Below are 18835 nucleotides of genomic sequence, written 5' to 3'. Positions count from 1 at the left end.
GAAGAGAAATACTGAGTGATCTCACTCATATGTGGAACCTAAAATAGTTGATCTCATAGAAGTATAGTAGAACAGTGGTTACCAGGAACTGGGGTGGTAGGAGGTGGTTGAGGACATGTTGGTCAGGGGATACTAAATTTCAGTTAGATGGGAGGAATAAGTTCAAGAGATGTAGTGTACAACATGGTGACTATAATTAACAATGTAGTGTATTCTTGGAAAATGCTGAGGATTCTAAGTGCTCTCACCACAAAAGTGGTAACGATGTGAGGTAATGCGTATGTTAATCAGCTTGATTAGACATTTCACAATGTAAATATATTTCCAAACATGATGTACATTATATATATACATAATTTTGTAAATTTTTAAATACATTTAATTTTAAAAAGAGAATAAAACATAGGAGTAAATCTTTATCACCTTAGATTAGGCAATAATTTCTTAGATATGACACCAAAAAGCAAAAGCAGCAACAACAACAACAACAAAAGATAAATAGCACTAAATCAAAATTAAAATCTTTTGTACTTAAGGACATTATCAAGAAAGTAAAAAGACAACCCACAAAATGGAAAAAAAATGTAAGTTCCATAAATCTGATAAGGGACTTATATCTAGAACATATAAAGAACTAATACAACTCTATCATAGCCAAAAAATAAAACAGCAAAGGATGTATACTGACATTTCTCCAGAGAAGATGTACAAATAGCCAATAAGCACATGAAAAGATGCTCAACATCATTAGCCATCATGGAAATAAAAATCAAAGCCATCATATATACCAGTTTTTATAGTTACTAAGATGGCCTAAATCAAAAAGTCAGATAATTACAAGTGTTGACGAAGGTACTGTAGGGCATGTAAAATGGTGCAGCCACTTTGGAAAACGGTCTGGCAGTTCCTCAAAATGTTAAACACTGGGTTACCATTTGGCCCGGCAATTCTACCACTAAACTTTACCCAAGTGAAATTAAAACATGTTCACACAAAAACTTGCAAATGATCATTCAGAGCAGCATTTTTCATAATAACCATAAAGAGGAAATAACCTAAATTTTCACTGATTGATGATGAGTAGATTAAAAACATGTGGTTTTATCCATACAATAGAACAGTATTCGGCCACAAAAAGGAATGAAGTACTGATATACGTTATGACATGGATGAACCTGGAAAATGTTACGCTAAGTGAAAACAGCTAGACACATGAGACCCCATACTATATGGTTCAATTTACATGAACTATCCAGAATAGGTAAGGCTATCGAGATAGAAAATAAATTAGTGGATGCCTAGGGCTAGGGAGCATGAGAAGATTTGGGAGTAAAAGCTAAAGGGTATGAGGTGTCCTCTTGAGGAGAAGAAAATGTACTAAAATTGATTGTGGTGATGGTTGCACAACTCTGTGGAGAAGGAAGGAAGGAAGGCAGGGAGGGAGGGAAAAGTAGTAGGACAGTTGACACAAAATACAATCTCCATAAAATAAAAACAAATAAGTTGTTCAAAAGAAGCACAGTAATCAAACAAGTTGTTCAAAAGAAGCACGGTTGTTACTGTTATGAAACTTAAGGGAACTTAATCTCATTGGTCCTCATTTAAAGAGGGCACCTTCTAACATAAAGAACAGTATCCTCAACAACACAGCTGCAGTAAATTCTATGATATAATGAAGTCTCATGGGATTTTTAAAATAATGTCCTTCATGATAAGCTAATGGACAATAGTCAAAGCTCAGTAAAATAAAAGCAGTTCCATAGGGAACTGTAACAATGTCCTAGATATGCAGCTCTCTAATGGTTTGGCTTAAGCCAAAGATTAAAATCTGAGTATCAAAAAGAATGAATATGCCATATATCATCGCTGCAGTTCTCCCTGGGTATTATTTTCTCCAACTGACTTTCGGTTATACTATCTGATATGGTTTGGCTGTGCCCAACCCAAATCCCATCTTGAATGGTAACTCCCACAACTTCCATTATCGTGGGAGGAACCCAGTGGGAGGTGATTGAATTATGGGGGCAGGTCTTTCCTGCACTGTTCTTGTGATAGTAAATGAGTCTCGTGAGATCTGACGGTTTTAAAAACAGGAGTTTCCCTGCACAGGCTCTCTCTTTGCCTGCTGCCATCCACGTAAGATGTGACTTGCTCCTCCTTGTCTTCCCCCATCACTGTGAGGCCTCCACAGCCATGTGGAACTATAAGTCCAATTAAATCCCTTCTTTTGTAAATTGCCCAGTCTTGGGTATGTCTTTATCAGCAGTGTAAAAACAGACTAATACACTCTCCTAATACCTAGAGCACTAACTTCTAGGTTATTACTTCTTCTTCTGTTACTGATTAAAGGCAGATCCAGGGATTCAGTCCTCCACTTTCTACTTTCATCCCAAACACCTTCCACAGGCAATCCTATTCACTCCCACTGTCTCATGTGTGAATTCATTCACACATTCATTTACCACAATTATTGAGCACCTGCTATGTGCCACCTACTGTGGTGAGCATTTGGGATGCATCAGTGAACAGAATCGATAAAGATCCCTGGCCTGCTTACCAGCTACCAGAAGAACAGTGTCAATAAACAAAGGAAGTGAATTAAATGGTTATGTTAGAAGGTGATAGATACTATAGGGAATGTGGGGTGTGGGGTGTTAAGGGAAACTGCAAACACCAGGTATGAGCCAGGAAAATTGCAGGAAGGGAGGGTTGCAATTTTAAATAAGGCAGTCCGGGTAGGTTAAGAAATTGACATATGCCAGGCACGGTGGCTCACGCCTGTAATCCCAGCACTTTGGGAGGCTGAGGCGGGCTGATCACGAGGTCAGGAGATCGAGACCATCCTGACTAACACAGTGAAACCCTGTCTCGACTAAAAATACAAAAAATTAGCCGGGCGTGCTGGCGGGCACCTGTAGTCCCAGCTGCTCGGGAGGCTGAGGCAGGAGAACGGCGTGAACCCGGGAGGCAGAGCTTGCAGTGAGCCAAATTCCTGCCACTGCACTCCAGCCTGGGCGATAGAGCGAGACTCTGTCTCAAAGAAAAAAAAAAAAAAAAAAGAAAGTGACATATGAGTAAAGACTTGAAGGAGGTGAGGAGTCTGCCATGCAAACAACTGGAAGACAGTATACCAAGCAAAGGAAGAGCCAGTGCAAGTGCCCTAAGGTGGAAGCACCCACGCATGCATGGCATGCACAAGAACAGCAAGTGTGGCTGGAGAAAAGGGGGTGAGGGGGAGGAGAGCCAGACAGAGAGGTGAAGAAACAAAACTAAGTAGGGCCTTCTGCACTGAGTGAGATGAAGGAACCGCTGGAAGGGTTTTAGCAGAGGAATGATATGAACTGGCTTTTATTTTAAAAGGCTCACTCTGCACTTTGGGAGACCAAGGCAGGTGGATCACCTGAGGTCAGGAGTTCAAGACCAGCCCGGGCAAAATGACGAAACCGTCTCTATTAAAACATGCAAAAATCAGCCTGGCCAATGTGGTGAAACCCTGTCTCTACTAAAAATACAAAAAATAGCCAGGTGTGGTGGCGCACGCCTGTAATCCCAGCTACTCAGGAGGCTGAGGCATGAGAATCGCTTCAACCCAGGAGGCAGAGGCTACAGTGACCTGAGATCACACCACTGCACTCCAGCCTGGGCAACAGAGTGAGACCCTGTCTCAAAAAAGGGAAAAAGAAAAAAGGCGGGGACACTCACTCTGTCTGCTGTTTTGATTATGGACTATAGAATACAATCACGGAGGCTGTTGCAAAAACTCCAGGGAAATATTGGCCTGCACTAGGAATAGCACTGGCAATGGTGAGAAGTAATCAAATTTTGGAGATATTCTGAAACAGAATTCCCAGCTGATTGGATAAGAAAGAGAAGACAGAGATACATCAGAGGGTGTTTCGTCTGAGCAACTGAAAAGATGGAGTTGGAATCAACTGAGATGAAGAAGGTGGCAGGTAAAGCAGGTTTAGGGAGGGAGAACAGATCAGGAGATCGGCTTTAGTCCTGTTGAGATTGAGGTGTCAGACATCCATGTGGAAATGTAAAGGAGGCAGATGGATCTACGAGTTTCAAATTCGGCAGAGAAGTCTGGGATTTATGTAAATTAGGAGTTATTAGCATATGTCATGGAAAGCCCTGAGACTGGACAGAATCTCTAAGGGAAGAGGACTAGGACTAAACCCAAGTACACTACTACATTGAGAGGTCAGGGAGCAAAGAGGGAAGCAGCCAAGAAAACTGGAATGTCCAGCAAATCAGGAAAAAAACAACAGACAGTATAATTCTTGACACCAAGTGAAGAATGCATATCACACATGAGGGGGTGATCAACTGTGTCAAATGCTACTGATCATCCAAAAGTAATTTGAGACTAAGTACTGACCACTGAATTTAGAAATGAGAACAGTCCCAGTGGAGTGTTAGGGACAAAAGCTTGTTGGGGTGAGTTCAAGAGAAATGGGAAGTGAGGAACTGGAGACAGACTTTAGGCAACTCTTTCGAGTTCTATGAAGGAAAGGAAACGAACAGGACAGTAACTGATGGGAATGAGAATGAGCAGTTTTTTCCAAGATGGAAAAAATAAAAGTTTATCAATATATATGAGATATACTGATACCAAGTTCTATGACAGAGAAAAAGGGAGAGGATTGCTGGTATGTGATAGTGAAAGTGTGTGCAAGTTCTCATATTACTTCCATTTTCTCAGTAAACTTGGAAAGAAGATCAACAGCCAAGAGTGAGGATGAGAGAGGAGGTACGGCTAATCTGAGGAAAGAGGAGAAGGTACAAAGAAATCCTATAGGAGAGGAGGAGAATGCATAAACTGCAGGTGTAGAATGACTGCCGGCACAGCATAAAGGACTCACCTAGAGACCTATAGATATGTCAATGAGACTAGTTAACCTGGTGGTATGCTTTTCACCGACAGCCACGATCAGCTGCACGTATAGGTATGCAGTAGGTGGAGAGTTGGGAGGAACCAGGACTACAGTTTTGGCAAGTGAGTATGATGAAGCAACAGAGGAAAGAGGGATTCAAATGCAAAGGGAACTACAATGACTGGCCATGGAATTTACACTAACGAGGGAGGGGAAGAGAATATCCAGGGTGTGAGGGACACTGAAAAGGTGATAGGATCAATAAACGGGAGGGCTAGTGGGATAGAAGAATTGCTAGGTAGAAAGTAAAATGGATATGGTAGAGAGGGAATGATTCTCAAATGTATGTCTTCAATCACATCTCTCTCATCAGTTCCAAAACTAAAATATATCCAGCAGCCCACCAGACATCTGTAAGCGGATATCCCACAGTCATCTTAGACCAAGCACGTCAAACTGAATATATCATTTCCCCTCAAACCTTCTCCCTCTTCCCAATGCATTTCCCACTCAATCTTGTGTTAGCCAGAAACCCAGGAGACTCTCCTGACTCTTCATCCCACTAACCTCCACCAACCCCCAGGTTCTCGTGCTCATATCCAACCTAACAGGTCGGTCACCAACATCTATGAGTTCAACCACCTAATGATTTCTCTGCAATCCATTTATTTTATCAGCCTCACAACAACTCCTTCATACTTAATTCAGGCCCTTACTTCTTACTAAGTCTCCTAAATTTTCTAATCTACTTTCCACAATGTCACCAGAGTGACTTTCAGATTTGATCGCAGCATTGCTACTTAAAATCCTCTAATGGTGTCTCACTGCCTTTAAAATAAAAGCCAAGCTCCTGGGATAGGCCAAATGTTCCTATAAGATCTGACTCTTCCTCCAACAATGTCCCCCACCCATCTTCAGGCTGACATGCCTTTTCTGAAGTCCCAAATCACCTCATGTATACCTGTGTATGACAGCATTTTTCATATTATAATTACTTGTCAGTCTCTTCTACCAGGTTGTATGGTTTTTAAAGGCAAGATCCCTGGATCTCTGTCATAGTTGAATTTGACACCCCAATATCAGGGAGAATTTGGCATTAATGCATCAATCAATCAATCAATCAATAAAAAAACAAATCAGGCCAGGTGCGGTGGCTCACGCCTGTAATCCCAGCACTTTGGGAGGCGAAGGCAGGTGGATTACCCAAGGTCAGGAGTTCGAGACTAGCCTGGCCAACATGGCAAAACCCTGTCTCTACTAAAAATAGAAAAATTAGCCAGGCATGGTGGCACATGCCTATAATCTCAGCTACTTGGGAGGCTGAGGCAGGAGAATTGCTTGAACCTGGGAGGGAGGTAGAGGTTGCAGTGAGTCAAGATTGCACCACTGCACTCCAGCCTGGGCAACAGAGCAAGACTCCATCTCAAAACAAAAACAAAACAAAACAAAAAATCAATGGTACCATAATGCTAGAAGATTTTAACCTAATAACAGGACTATAGCTAAAAGCTGTTTATCCTTACTTGTTTACTGCTACACACACACACTTACCTACTAGCAGAAGTACAAATATCATGGCCTGATTCCTATAGACATTGCATAGACTCAGACAAAAGAAAAAGATCAACTGCTTTTAAGGAGTTACAATTGTGCAGAAAAGAGATTCTTTGGCATTTAAGATATTCCTTTTTTTTTTTTTTTTTTTTTTTTTTTTTTTTTTTTTTTTGAGACAGTGTCTCTCTCTGTCCCCCAGGCTGGAGTGCAGTGGCATGATCGCAGCTCACTGCAAGCTTCACGCCATTCTCCTGCCTCAGCCTCCTGAGTAGTTGGGACTACAGGCGCCCACCACTGCACCCGGCTAATTTTTTGTATTTTTAGTAGAGATGGAGTTTCACCGTGGTCTCGATCTCCTGACCTTGTGATCCGCCTGCCTCGGCCTCCCAAAGTTACAGGCGTGAGCCATCGCGCCCAGCCGATACTCCTCTTAAAAATTTATCATCATCACATGTCATTCAAAAATATTTACTGAGTTCCTACTGGGCTAGGTCCTACACTAGGCACAGGGAAAATACTGGTTAACAAAACAAAGAGCCCCTAATGGGCTTACAGTCTAATAATATCAACTGCTATTCACTAAGTACATACTACATACCAGGTATTAGGCTAAGCACTTTACATATATTATCTCGCTTAATTTTAACAACATGAGATAGGTACTATTACTATTCTACTTTAAGAAAAATGAAAATGAGGCTTAGATATTTTATGTAACTTCCAAAGAACACACAGACAATAATTGACCAAGTCAGTGTATCCAATTCCAAAGCCTTTAACCTGTACACCATTCAATCCTCTTACTTTCAGTTAGTAAAATACTAGAAAATGACCTGGTATCACATCATTACCAGAACATGATCCTCTCTCTCATCCTTCATTTAAGTATCTTGAAAGATGCACCATCCTAAGAGGACAAGATCCAAACCTCTATCAAGCTATCCATGCCACTGTAGGACGAACATGAAGAGCCCGCTGTAAGATTTCGTTTTTAAACTGGCTTGGGCCAGGAGCAGTGGCTTACGTCTGTAATCCCAGCACTTTGGGAATCTGAGGCAGGCAGACTGAATGAGCTCAAGAGTTCAAGACCAGCCTGGGCAACACAGAGAAACCCTGTCTCTACTAAAAATTAGGCTGGGCACGGTGGCTCACGCCTGTAATCCCACTTTGGGAGGCCAAGGCGGGCGGATCATGAGGTCAAGAGATCGAGACCATCCTGACCAACATAGTGAAACCCTATCTCTACTAAAAATACAAAATTAGCTGGGCATGGTGGCACATGCCTGTAGTCCCAGCTACTCAGGAGGCTGAGGCAGGAGAATCACTTGAACCCAAGAGCGGAGGTTGCAGTGAGCCGAGATTGCACCACTGCACTCCAGCCTGGCGACAGAGCAAGACTCCATCTCAAAAAAACAAAAAACAAAAAATTAGCCAAGCATGGTGGCACGTGCCTGTAGTTCCAGCTACTCAGGAGGCTGAGGCAGGAGAATCGCTTGAACCTGGGAGGCTGAGGTTGCAGTGAGTCAAGATCGCACCACTGCACTCTAGTCTGGGCAACAGAGCAAGACTCTGTCTCAAAAAAAAAAAAAAAAAAAACCTGGCCTGTTATCATTCATACAGCTGGATTTTTTAAATGTTCACAGAAAAAGAAGAGGAGGTTAGGGTTCTTCAAAGACAAGGAGAACTTTCAATCAGGAAAAAGCAAATGTCTTAACAAAGAACTATTCAACCATTAACAGTTTACAATGTTTTGTTTTGTTTCTTGTTTTTTAAGCAGGAGAAAGGCCGGGGAAAAAAATCAGGAGCAGGGAGTTAAAGAAGTAGAAGGACCCAAGATACTGGATTTCCAATTGCTTCCTCTTATTTTTTGGAAAGATTCACCGGCTTCTAGGTGGACCAAACAAAGGAAAAGTATACTATTTCTCCATGTTTTGATATTTTGACTAAGAAAGGAAAAAAAGGATCTGGTCAAACTCTAGGAGGCAAGGGTAAGCAAAATGACAGCAATGTCCCCTTGTCTATAGAAACATCACCTGGCCAACTAGACCAACATCAAGTAGATGATGAGCTCCTAGCAGCAGCAGCAAAAAAGTGTATCCATAGACAGGCAAGAGCAGCAAAAAACACCAAGATCATTAGGTAGGGTATTGGAAAGTCTGAGACTTAGTTTTTTCCCAGCTCTATTTCTAACTTGCTGTTGACCTTGAACAAGTTACATAACCTCTCTGGAATCAGGGAGTTGAGGATTTACGCCCTTTCCATTTTCATCTCTCAATTCACACCTGGTTCTTCATCCCCATCCCCTTATTTTTAGAAATCTACTTTAGCACCTATTTTATTTGAGTTACATGTTCTCTGTTCTTAATACAGTCTTTAGTCCCTCAACCACCTTGTGACAGATTGCCTAAAAACCAAAATAGTGTTGGAATATGGCACATTTATTTTTTATATTAAAAATGCATAGTATTATATTTTAAATTTGCCCATAATCTCAAAGCCCTTTAAAAAATTGTTTTTTGTTTTCTGCATATTACTTGCCAGTTTTCCAAATGATGCTGCTGATTTATTTTTTTACTTGTCTACTGCAAATAAACACTACTTTTTGGTAATATTTAGCCTACATTTCATTCCCTTCTATAGAGCAACAACCACTGATGAAAAAAAATGCTCACCACTGATCTGGAAGCACTGACTTACCTACAAGAAGCCTTCTGAGTAGAATAGATGAATTCACATTTTCCATGGATACAGTAACCATTGAGGTTTTCAGGGCAAGGCATGTGGTTTCCAATATAAACATCTTCTCTTTGATCACTAGCATCTTAAAAGAACATAAACCAGATCGTTCAACAATGAAACGCAAGCTGAAAAATAAGGACTTTTCAAATGTTCTGAAACAGCAAATGAATTCACCTGCTGTCAACCACCTACTGGCAATTTGAAAAGAAAATTTATCAGATAAGGGGTTAGATAAGATCCAGGGTCTCTTCTAATTCCTATTATGCCATAAACACAGCGGTAAACTTTAGATTCAAAGCATTTAAAAATACTTGCAGAATGTGACCGCTAAGAGTTACTGTTGTTTAAAAACAATCTGGCAAAGAAAACTAAACACTTTTGCTAAAGAAAAACATGCTAGCTCTAGAAGAAAGTTCACCTCTGTGACAGAGAGATGGTGTACACAGAAATGGCTTTTGGGGAATGAACTTAATCATCTATTTGAGGGATATGAAATTGAGGCCAAAGAACACTGAATGACAGAGAGCAAGTTATGGGATTCTGGAATTTTAGGGTGAAAGGTTTATTTTTGGAATGAAAATTATCAAGCATATTCATTTTTTTCCAAGTGAAAATAGCTTTGCTGCTCTTTTCATATAGTTTTTCTTAGTATATGGTCATTATTTTAAAAATTCAAATAATATAGAGGTTAAAAAAGAAATTCAAAATAACCTGAGATCTCGCTCTCCAAAAATAAAACACTATCAACATGTTGATGAACATCTGCTCAGACTTAAGTATAATGATTTGAACAGAACTGAAGTGAAGAAAAGGAAGAGAGTCAGGAAGGAGAGATGGAACGGGTCAGGAAAGATGAAAACATAGGAACTTGGTCTTCAAAATCAATCAGATTCATTCACTCATTCAGTCATTCTCCATATATACATCACATACTCACATATGCACACACACATACACAAATAAATTTGGGAATGAATTTTTATACTTTTTTTGGTATATGCACCAATACATTAATCCTAAGCTCGAAGGACCCAGAATTCCCCAATATTTACAGGCCTGTCCATGTGCAGGAAAATCCCCAGGCTTCCTGCCATTTCTGTCTTACACAGTTCTAGCTAACAGATTCTGTGCACTACAGCCATACCTTCAGCATACTACCCTCTTAAACCTGAGACTTCATAACTGTAAACTTAGAATAATAGGACCTATACTTCATGCAGTTTTGAGAGGATTAAAGGAGATAACAAACGCAAGTAAAATACCACCAAAACAACCAGCTATTTAAACAGTACATCACGTAACATCACAGGGCCTATCTCCCCAAAATACAAATAAAAGGTGCTAATAAAATTTTTTTAATGTTAATGGAAACAAATTAAAAAGGAATGAAATAGTGAGTTGTATGTATATGTATGGGGAAGATTAAGAGGAAGATCAAGGGAGAAGTGAGAATAGAGGTGTCAAGCGTAAAAAAAACCCTGAGAACCAAAAATACAGATTGTCTGAGGATAAAAATTTACATATAGACAGAAAAAAACCTTAATGATTATTGAGGTCAGTGATAGTGGAACTAAAGCAGAGAGAAACAAGACCAAAATGATATTATTTTTCCTCAAAGTATAGATATTTACATTGTGCTAATTTAATTTATGCCTAGAAAGAGAACAGATCTAAAAGTCAGGGAATCTAACATACAAATTCTCAATTTAAAAAATGTCTTTACTGCTTTGTGACCTTGTTCAAATCACTTATTCTTTCTGAGGGAGCTGAATGAGACCAGCACTACCCAACACAGGTATAGTACAACACACATATGTAATTTTACATTTTCTAGTAGCCCAGATTTTAAAAAGTAAATAGAAACAAGTAAATTAATTTTAATCATATAATGTAATCCAGTATAGCCAATAAATAACATTTTCACATATTACCAATATTAAAAATGGAAATATTCTTACTTTTTAAAATAAGTCTCCAAATTCTGATATTTTATACCCACAAAAGATCTAAATTCTGACTAGCCACATTTCAAGTGCTCAATAGCAACATGAGCCTAGTAGCTATCATAATGGAAAGTGCAAAACAGATCACTAATTTATCATCTACCGATCACCTTGTATATGCTGGGCACTCTGCTAGGTGCTGGGAATACAAAAATGAAAACATATCCTGTCGTCAACGGGCTTATAAGGTCTCCTCCAGCTCCCAGACTATGATTCTGCCATGGCAAAAGAAATCAAGCCCTCTTCTGGGTTGCTATGATCCTGAGCACTTACTCTTCTATTATAACACTCACAGTACTGCCTGTTTTATTGCTATTTGGGTTTTTTAAGTCAGCCTATACTATAAGACTGTGAGCTCCTTAATAATCTGGCTGCTTGGGTTATTCATTTCTGTATAACTCCTAACACTTAGAATGTAGTACATATAATGGCTAAGAACACAGCTCTAGAGTCAGACTGCCTAGGTTTGAATCCTGGTTACAACACTCTCTAGCTGTGTGACCTAAAGGCAGTTACTTAACTATTTCTGGCCCTCAGTTTCTTAATCTGAGAAATGAAGATGACAATGACGTCTACTTCTTGTAGGGTTGTTTTGAGGCCTAAATGAGATAATATATTTAGTGTATTAAATATGTAAGTGTTTACAGAACTTAGAACAATGCCTGGCAAACAATAAGTACTTAACAAATAAGTATTACCAAGTATTATTTCGTGCTCAACAAATGTTTGTTAAATGAATAAATTCTAATTTTCTCCTGGTAAAGGGAGAAAAAAACAGTTATAAATTGTATCTTTGTTGTTTTCCATTGACAAAATTATTATCCAATAAAGGTTTCTATCTTGAATCCCTTCATGAACTAGACTGTCTGTAGTAGTCCTATCCTGCGTTTTCTAACAGAGGTCAAAACTTAATTATCATATCTTTTATTTATTAATACTTGTGATCCAAGCAGAAGACTTTCCTAAAGTAATTTAGCTTTGATGAGAAATAGTTTATCAGAAACCAAATAACTGAAATCAAATATACTTTTCTTGCTACAGTTTTAAACTAAAAATGCCACTCTACATTCCCCATCAGACCATAAGTGAACTGAGGAAAGCGGTCATCTCCCATAGCATTTCTCAGAACATGGCCATGAAAGGGTATAACAACGGGACTATAGAGAATAAGGTTATGCACCAACCTATGATAATAAAGTCCTATAAGGATAGAGTCCTAGTAATAGGACTGTGCAGGTCTGTAGAGGCTATGGTAATGTACTAATGTACCATAAGGAAGTTCTTTAAACAGCAAGGAGTTTCAAGAATAACGCAGAGCTGAGAGCTATCAGAGAACTCAGCTAGGTGAAAGCAGTCAGAGAAAGTTAACTAAATTAAAAACAAAGTTTTGAGAAATTAATAGGAAAAGTATGGCACCAATAAACATACACTGGATGAATTAATGAAAGAATGTGGTATCAAGCTGTAGGCAAAGTGAAGCTATATAAAACATGAACATGTCTAATAAGGCTTTGAAACTTCTGCCAACATCCAAATTCACAGAGTCTAATATTCCGCTCAATGCCAACTTTATTCATCCCATTAAACATACATACTATTTCTGGGCATAGCTACATGCTCAGCTAAGCTACAGAGGATATTAAAAAAAAAAAAAAAAAAAAAAAAAAGGCATGCATGGTCCTTGCCCTCAAGAAGCTTAAAGTCAATTCAGAAAATCAGCATATACACATGAAAAACTGAATAACATAAGGGAAGGGGTCCCATGTGGCAGTTTACAATTAAACGGCAAAAGATGGTTTTATAACACTAGGTGCTATGGAAGTTCAAATTGAAGGAGAACTCACTGGAGGCTAAAGGATTTATTGATAGGGTAGGACTCAAGTTAAGACTCAAAGCATAAATAGATTAGACAGAGGAACGGTGGAAGCCAAAGGGAAGCTATAATGCACATGGCATTCTTAAGAACAAAGAGTAGCAACCTAGGTAGAGTATGATACATTCAGACTGGGGAAGGGTATATGTCAAAGTTGGAAAAGTAGGCTGAAACTAGATTATGGAAAAATTTGAATTCTAGGTAAGACATGTTTTCTTCATCATATGGACAAGGAAGACACTAAAGGTCTTTTGAAGACAGCACAAGGAAAGCCGGGTTTTACATGAAAATTAGTTGAGATAGTTGCCTAGAGCTGGTGGTTAAGTGAACGGGGAGTGACTGACTAATAATGGGTGTGGAAATTCTTTTAGGGGTGAAGGAAATGTTCTAAAATTAGATTATGATAACACTTTTACAACTCTGTAAATATACTAAAAACCACTGAATTGCACACTTTATAAACAGGCGAACTTAATGGCATGTAAATGGTATCTCAATAAAGATATTAAAATAATTGGATACCAGCATACAAGATAATGGGGCAAGGGAACTAGGAAGATTATATATATATATATATATGTATAATATATATATGATATATATTATACACATATATATCATCTATACATATGTATGTATATTATATATATTATACATATATATTGTATATATATCACCTGATACATCTATCAGGTGACCAATTAAAAGGTTAATACATAATCCATTAACTGGGAATGGTGGTACACACCTGTAACCTAAGTTACTCGGGAGGCTAAGGCACAAGAATCGCTTGAACCCAGAAGGTGGAGGTTGCAGTGAGCTGAGATCGCACCACTGCACTCCAGCCTAGGTGACAGAGCCAGACTGTGTCTCAAAAAAATAAAGAAGGTTAGTACATAATCCAAACTTGTGGCAATAAAAAGCTAAGCTAAATCTCAGCAGTAGGAGTAGACACTAGACACACAGAAAAAATAAAAATGGTTTGAAGATATTTTGGAAAGTGAATGAGCTCAGAAACTCAGATCTGGAAGGGTCCTTGGAGGCCATCTAGTTTGATAAAGGAGTATCTTTAGTTTTATAACCCTCAGAGCCTAGGTCTACTTGAACACTTCCAAAACTCGTAATACGGTTCATTCTAATACCATCAGATTTTCTTTATGTTGAATGAAATCTCGCTTCAACTTGATGCAGACTTCCCCACATCTGTTTACCCTCTCCCCTCTATTAACCAATCTTTTACTTTTAAGCTCAGATTTTCCCAGTCCCATTCCTATTCCAACAATTTACAACTATCTTGAAGAGTGGTACCCAGTACTAACCCCTGTACATTTAAGTGTTCAGTAGAACAAAACTGTTCTCTTTATTGAAGATGCTTGTAATACAGAATTATGTAAAAATGACTCCAAATGTGAGCCTAACGATGGGGGTTCTGTAGAGAGAATGTAGTAAGCTGAGGTCAAGTTTAGATCTCCAGTGATTCAAAAAGTATTTTTTAAGCATCTGTTATGTTCCAGGCACTATGGTAGTTCCACAAGTTTGAAGCAATGGCAAAACAAACATGTAAGTACAAGGCAACTGAATATGTGAAACCAGTGCTTGGAAAAAGATCCAGGCTCGAGAAGAAGTATTAAGGTTCACCAAGGTAATAGCTCAGAGGGGATTAAATATATGAAGGTAATTAAGAAAGCAAGGAGGCAGAAAAGAATTCTGGAATCATGGTACAAAGGGAAGTAGCAGCATTTAGGGCCAGAAAGTCTGAATTCCAGTCGCTGTTCTGCCATTCTATATGGGCAAAACTCTTGCAGTTTCAGCTTCTTCATCTGCAAAATGAGGATAAACTTGGTTGTTATGAGGACTAAATAACACAAATATGTGAAAGCACCTGGCACATAGTAGGGCACTTGATTAATAACTATTAAGTGAAAGAATATCCTACTGATGTCACTTATGAACAATAATATTAAATGGCAAGATAGATAACTAACTCACCAATGGTGAGACTGTTGAGCACAGCCAGGTTACTGAACATGAAACTAGGAAACAAAAGTTTTAAAAATAACCATAATAACACTGACAATGAACTCAGTAACACAGTGTTTAATATTCATAGTGATCTTAGGTAGTAGCTATTACTGTCCCTAATTACAGATGTGATCAATGAGGCTCAGAGAAATCAAGACACACAGCTAGTAGGCACAGACCAAGTCTGACTCCAGAGAGCAAGCTCTTAGCCATTACAGTATTATTTCTCCAAGCTATCCTAGGAGATGTGTAGGAAACAGATAAAAAGCAGAATGGCCAAGCACCTGCTCTCCAGGCCAAGTAAATTAGCCAACTTCAAAAAGGAAAAACAAAAAGGCTCAAAAGATGTAACATAACATGGTTTCAGAAACAACAGCAGAGACATCACCTGCACACAGTAAGAACTGAGCACAGAATGATCCTGCCTAAACAAGCCCTTAGTCAAGTGGTGACAGGCTCCATGAACAACAACTGCAACTGCTAGTCTCTGAACAGTGTGTGTGTGTGTGTGTGTGTGTGTGTGTGTGTGTGTGGTGTGTATGTACAATACAAAAAGTATACTTCGTCACCAACTGGCTCCTTTCACCCACAGAGGCATTCAGAAACAAATCCGCCACCAGCTGCAGTGCTTTCAAATACAAAGGATAGTTGTGGTTCTAAGGGATGATGTTATGAAAAAACCCAGTACCAGATGGCTTATCTGCAAAGGCTTGCTCCACTGGCTATCCGTCCTGGTCCAACAGTGTACAAGCAAAATAAAGCATGAGGAGTTGCTATCAGCAATGGAGACACATACCTGGAAGGTAAACTGCCGAGGTCACAACTATATCAACACTGCATCAGTAACCCTAGGGCTCATTATTTCTATAAATCTCTACAGTTAAAAAATTCAAAATATTCTGTCTTGCTTCCCCTATACTACCCTGCACCCCCCAGCCTTCATCACTAACATATCCCTCCACACATCCTTCCCTAACCACAGTCTGCTCGGACTCCATTAAAGAATTATCTTCCGCTATGTAAACTACTGCCCACACTCCAATGCCTCCCACGCTCCCAATTCTAAACCCCACTGTCCTCCATACCAGCCCTGATTCCTCCTTTCCTAGCCTGCCCACTGTGCTCAGAGAAACACCCCTTCTAACACGAATAAGTTCATCTACCTCAACTACTCCCTTAGAAAATAGTCCTTTCATCTTCCTGATGTACCAAGACCACATTACTTCCTAGATTCCCTTCCTTCCCTCTTCCCCTGATGTGCTCACCACTGTCACTTCCAGCCCAGCATTCCACTCTCAGCTCCCCAGCACCTTCCTCTCTTAGGAGCCTGCTAATCATCCTCTGCATGACTCTCCACCAAGCTCCATGACATTCTCTGATTTCCTTCATTGATCTTAGCGTTTAGCTCACAGTCTTTCCTTTTGATGAGGCATATCTGTCAAAATCATTTTTAAAAGGGCATATCAAAAGGGCTGGACCGAAATATCTAAACAGTCACCAGTAATGGAAATGATATCAATATCTCGCTATCTCAGGTATCCCTAGCCAGCAGCAGGAGGAGAGACTAATGAGGCTCAAGGATGAGACCAAAGATGGGGTGGGGTTTGGGACAAGGTGGAGTTTAGGAACAAAGTGAGAATGTCTTCATAATAATAAAAAGGGTGGTATGGTTAGATTATAGGCTGTATGAGCATATTTTTGAATCAAAATGGTCACATTAAAATGTCATATACCACAAAGAAACTTCCTGCAGGTGGAAATGGTATTGATTATAAGGTATGGTATATGTGAAGTATATCCATTGATCAAGATTTGTGCATTTCAGTGCTATAAATTACATCTTTAAAAACTATAAAACGAGAATGATGATAATCACATGGGTGGAGGTATACAAAGAATGACAATGCTGACAACTGTTGAAGGTGGGTACTGGGTTTATGAGGTTTATTATACTATTCTGTTTATGTATCATAAATACATGTTTTCTAAACGTCACAAACCCATCTCCCATACAACTCATGCTCAATCATATCCTTTATGGTAACTGTTGAAGGTGGGTACTGGGTATATGAGGTTTATTATACTATTCTGTTTATATATCATAGATACATGTTTTCTAAATGTCACATACCCATCTCCCATACAACTCATGCTCAATCATATCCTTTATGACTTCAACATCTACAACAGAACTTCTAACACTCCAATTTCAATATTTACCACAAGTTTTCCAACAGCCCAAGAAAAGCTCTAATTCAGCAGCTATTCTAGACATTCAAATGCTCCATTTCACAAGCACTCTTCTCTAAGAGCTAAGTTTTAAAAGACATTTCTTACTGAGCACTATCTTCCAATCTTTCCAGCTTCTTGCTGGTGCGGTGTTCCTGCTTTTCATTTTGTAGCCTCTATCCCCAGATCACTGCCTTACCTACCCAATCTTGGCTGTGTGTTGCAGACGTGGATATTTACTAAGGGCCTCCTATAAATGCTGTGAGAACAAAAAATAAAATAAAAGCAAATGAGGTAAAAATAAACAAATGCAATAAAAACAGAGTTACCTTTTAACCTCTATTTCCTATGAGAACACTTTTACGATTTGGGTTTCATCTTTCATCCTTCATGGAAGAAATTTGGTCCAAGATTGTCAATGATCCCCTTGTCTTCAAATTCTAGCATAGTTTAGTCTTTGTCTTCTCATACCTTTCTGTAGCTTTTTAAGCTACTGGTCATCTTTTCCCTCATAGCTTCTGTGTACTCTTCTTGATTTTCTTCCTCTCAGTCCTCTTTCTGCTTCATCCCAAGTTGGGCTTCTCTCCTTTCTAAATAATAGGGCATCCAACAGAACTTTCTTCAACTCTGAAAATGTTCTATATCTGTGCTGTCCCATATGGTAGTCACTGGTCATATCTGGCTACTGAACATCTGAAATAGGGCTAGCATGCTTTTAATTTTTTTTTTTTTTTCAAAACAGGGTCTTGCTTTGTTGCCCATGCTTAAGAGTAGTGGTGCGATCTCAGTTCACTGCACCCTCGACCTCCTGGGCTCTAGCCATCCTCCCACGTCAGCCTCCCGAGCAGCTGGGACCACATCACATACCACCACAACCAGTTAATTTTGTTTAGAGACAAGGTCTCACCATGCTGTCCAAGCTAATTTCATTTAAATTTAAATTTAAATAGCTACATGTGGCCAGTAGCTACTGTAACAGACAACACAACTCTCTCTCATTCATTCTTGTGGCTTCAGTTATCACCTCTATATCCAAAGACGATTCACAAATTTATACTGAACAAAGTGACCTGGATGAGTTCCACAAGCACCTCAAACTCTAAAATACAGTCAACCATCAACTCCTCCCTTACTTTATTCCAAACACCTTCACCTACCTAATATCCTTAGTTCTGTGAACAGAATTCATTATCTAAGCCATCTGAGCTTGAAGTCTTAAGTCATTTTTAACTCTCTGTCCCTCATATCTAAGAACATGTATATTCCTTTTGACTTTACCTAACTGATATCCCTGCCTCCATCCCAATGTATACAATATGCACAATATTTCTGCCAGGTATCATTCTTTCAAATGGTTAACTTTGTAGCCTTGCTTTTTTCAAATATATTAATGATTCCCCACTGCCCACAAATAAAGTCTAAATTCCCTAGAGTAGCACAGAATTCAACACTACACAATCTGGCCCCAAGCTATCTTTCTAGCCTTGCCTTCCACTTCTACCTCTTAAGCCTCCTATTCTCCAGCCCAAAGGAATTCT

General features: G+C 39.2%; 1 protein-coding gene across 1 annotated transcript in view; it reads right to left on the bottom strand.

Annotated features, from left to right (window-relative positions):
- The window catches only part of TMEFF1 (transmembrane protein with EGF like and two follistatin like domains 1), a 94852-nt gene that overhangs the window by 7629 nt on the left and 68388 nt on the right, over positions 1-18835 (bottom strand). Inside the window, exon 8 of the mRNA XM_007968572.3 lies at positions 9129-9252. Within this exon, the coding sequence (XP_007966763.1) occupies positions 9129-9252 (124 nt within the window). The remainder of the gene's footprint in view (positions 1-9128; positions 9253-18835) is intronic.

This window comes from Chlorocebus sabaeus, chromosome 12 (genome assembly GCF_047675955.1).
Source record: "Chlorocebus sabaeus isolate Y175 chromosome 12, mChlSab1.0.hap1, whole genome shotgun sequence".
NCBI classification, from domain to species: domain Eukaryota; kingdom Metazoa; phylum Chordata; class Mammalia; order Primates; family Cercopithecidae; genus Chlorocebus; species Chlorocebus sabaeus.
Note: the sequence above shows the minus strand (reverse complement) of the source record. Positions and strands in the feature narration are given on the sequence as shown.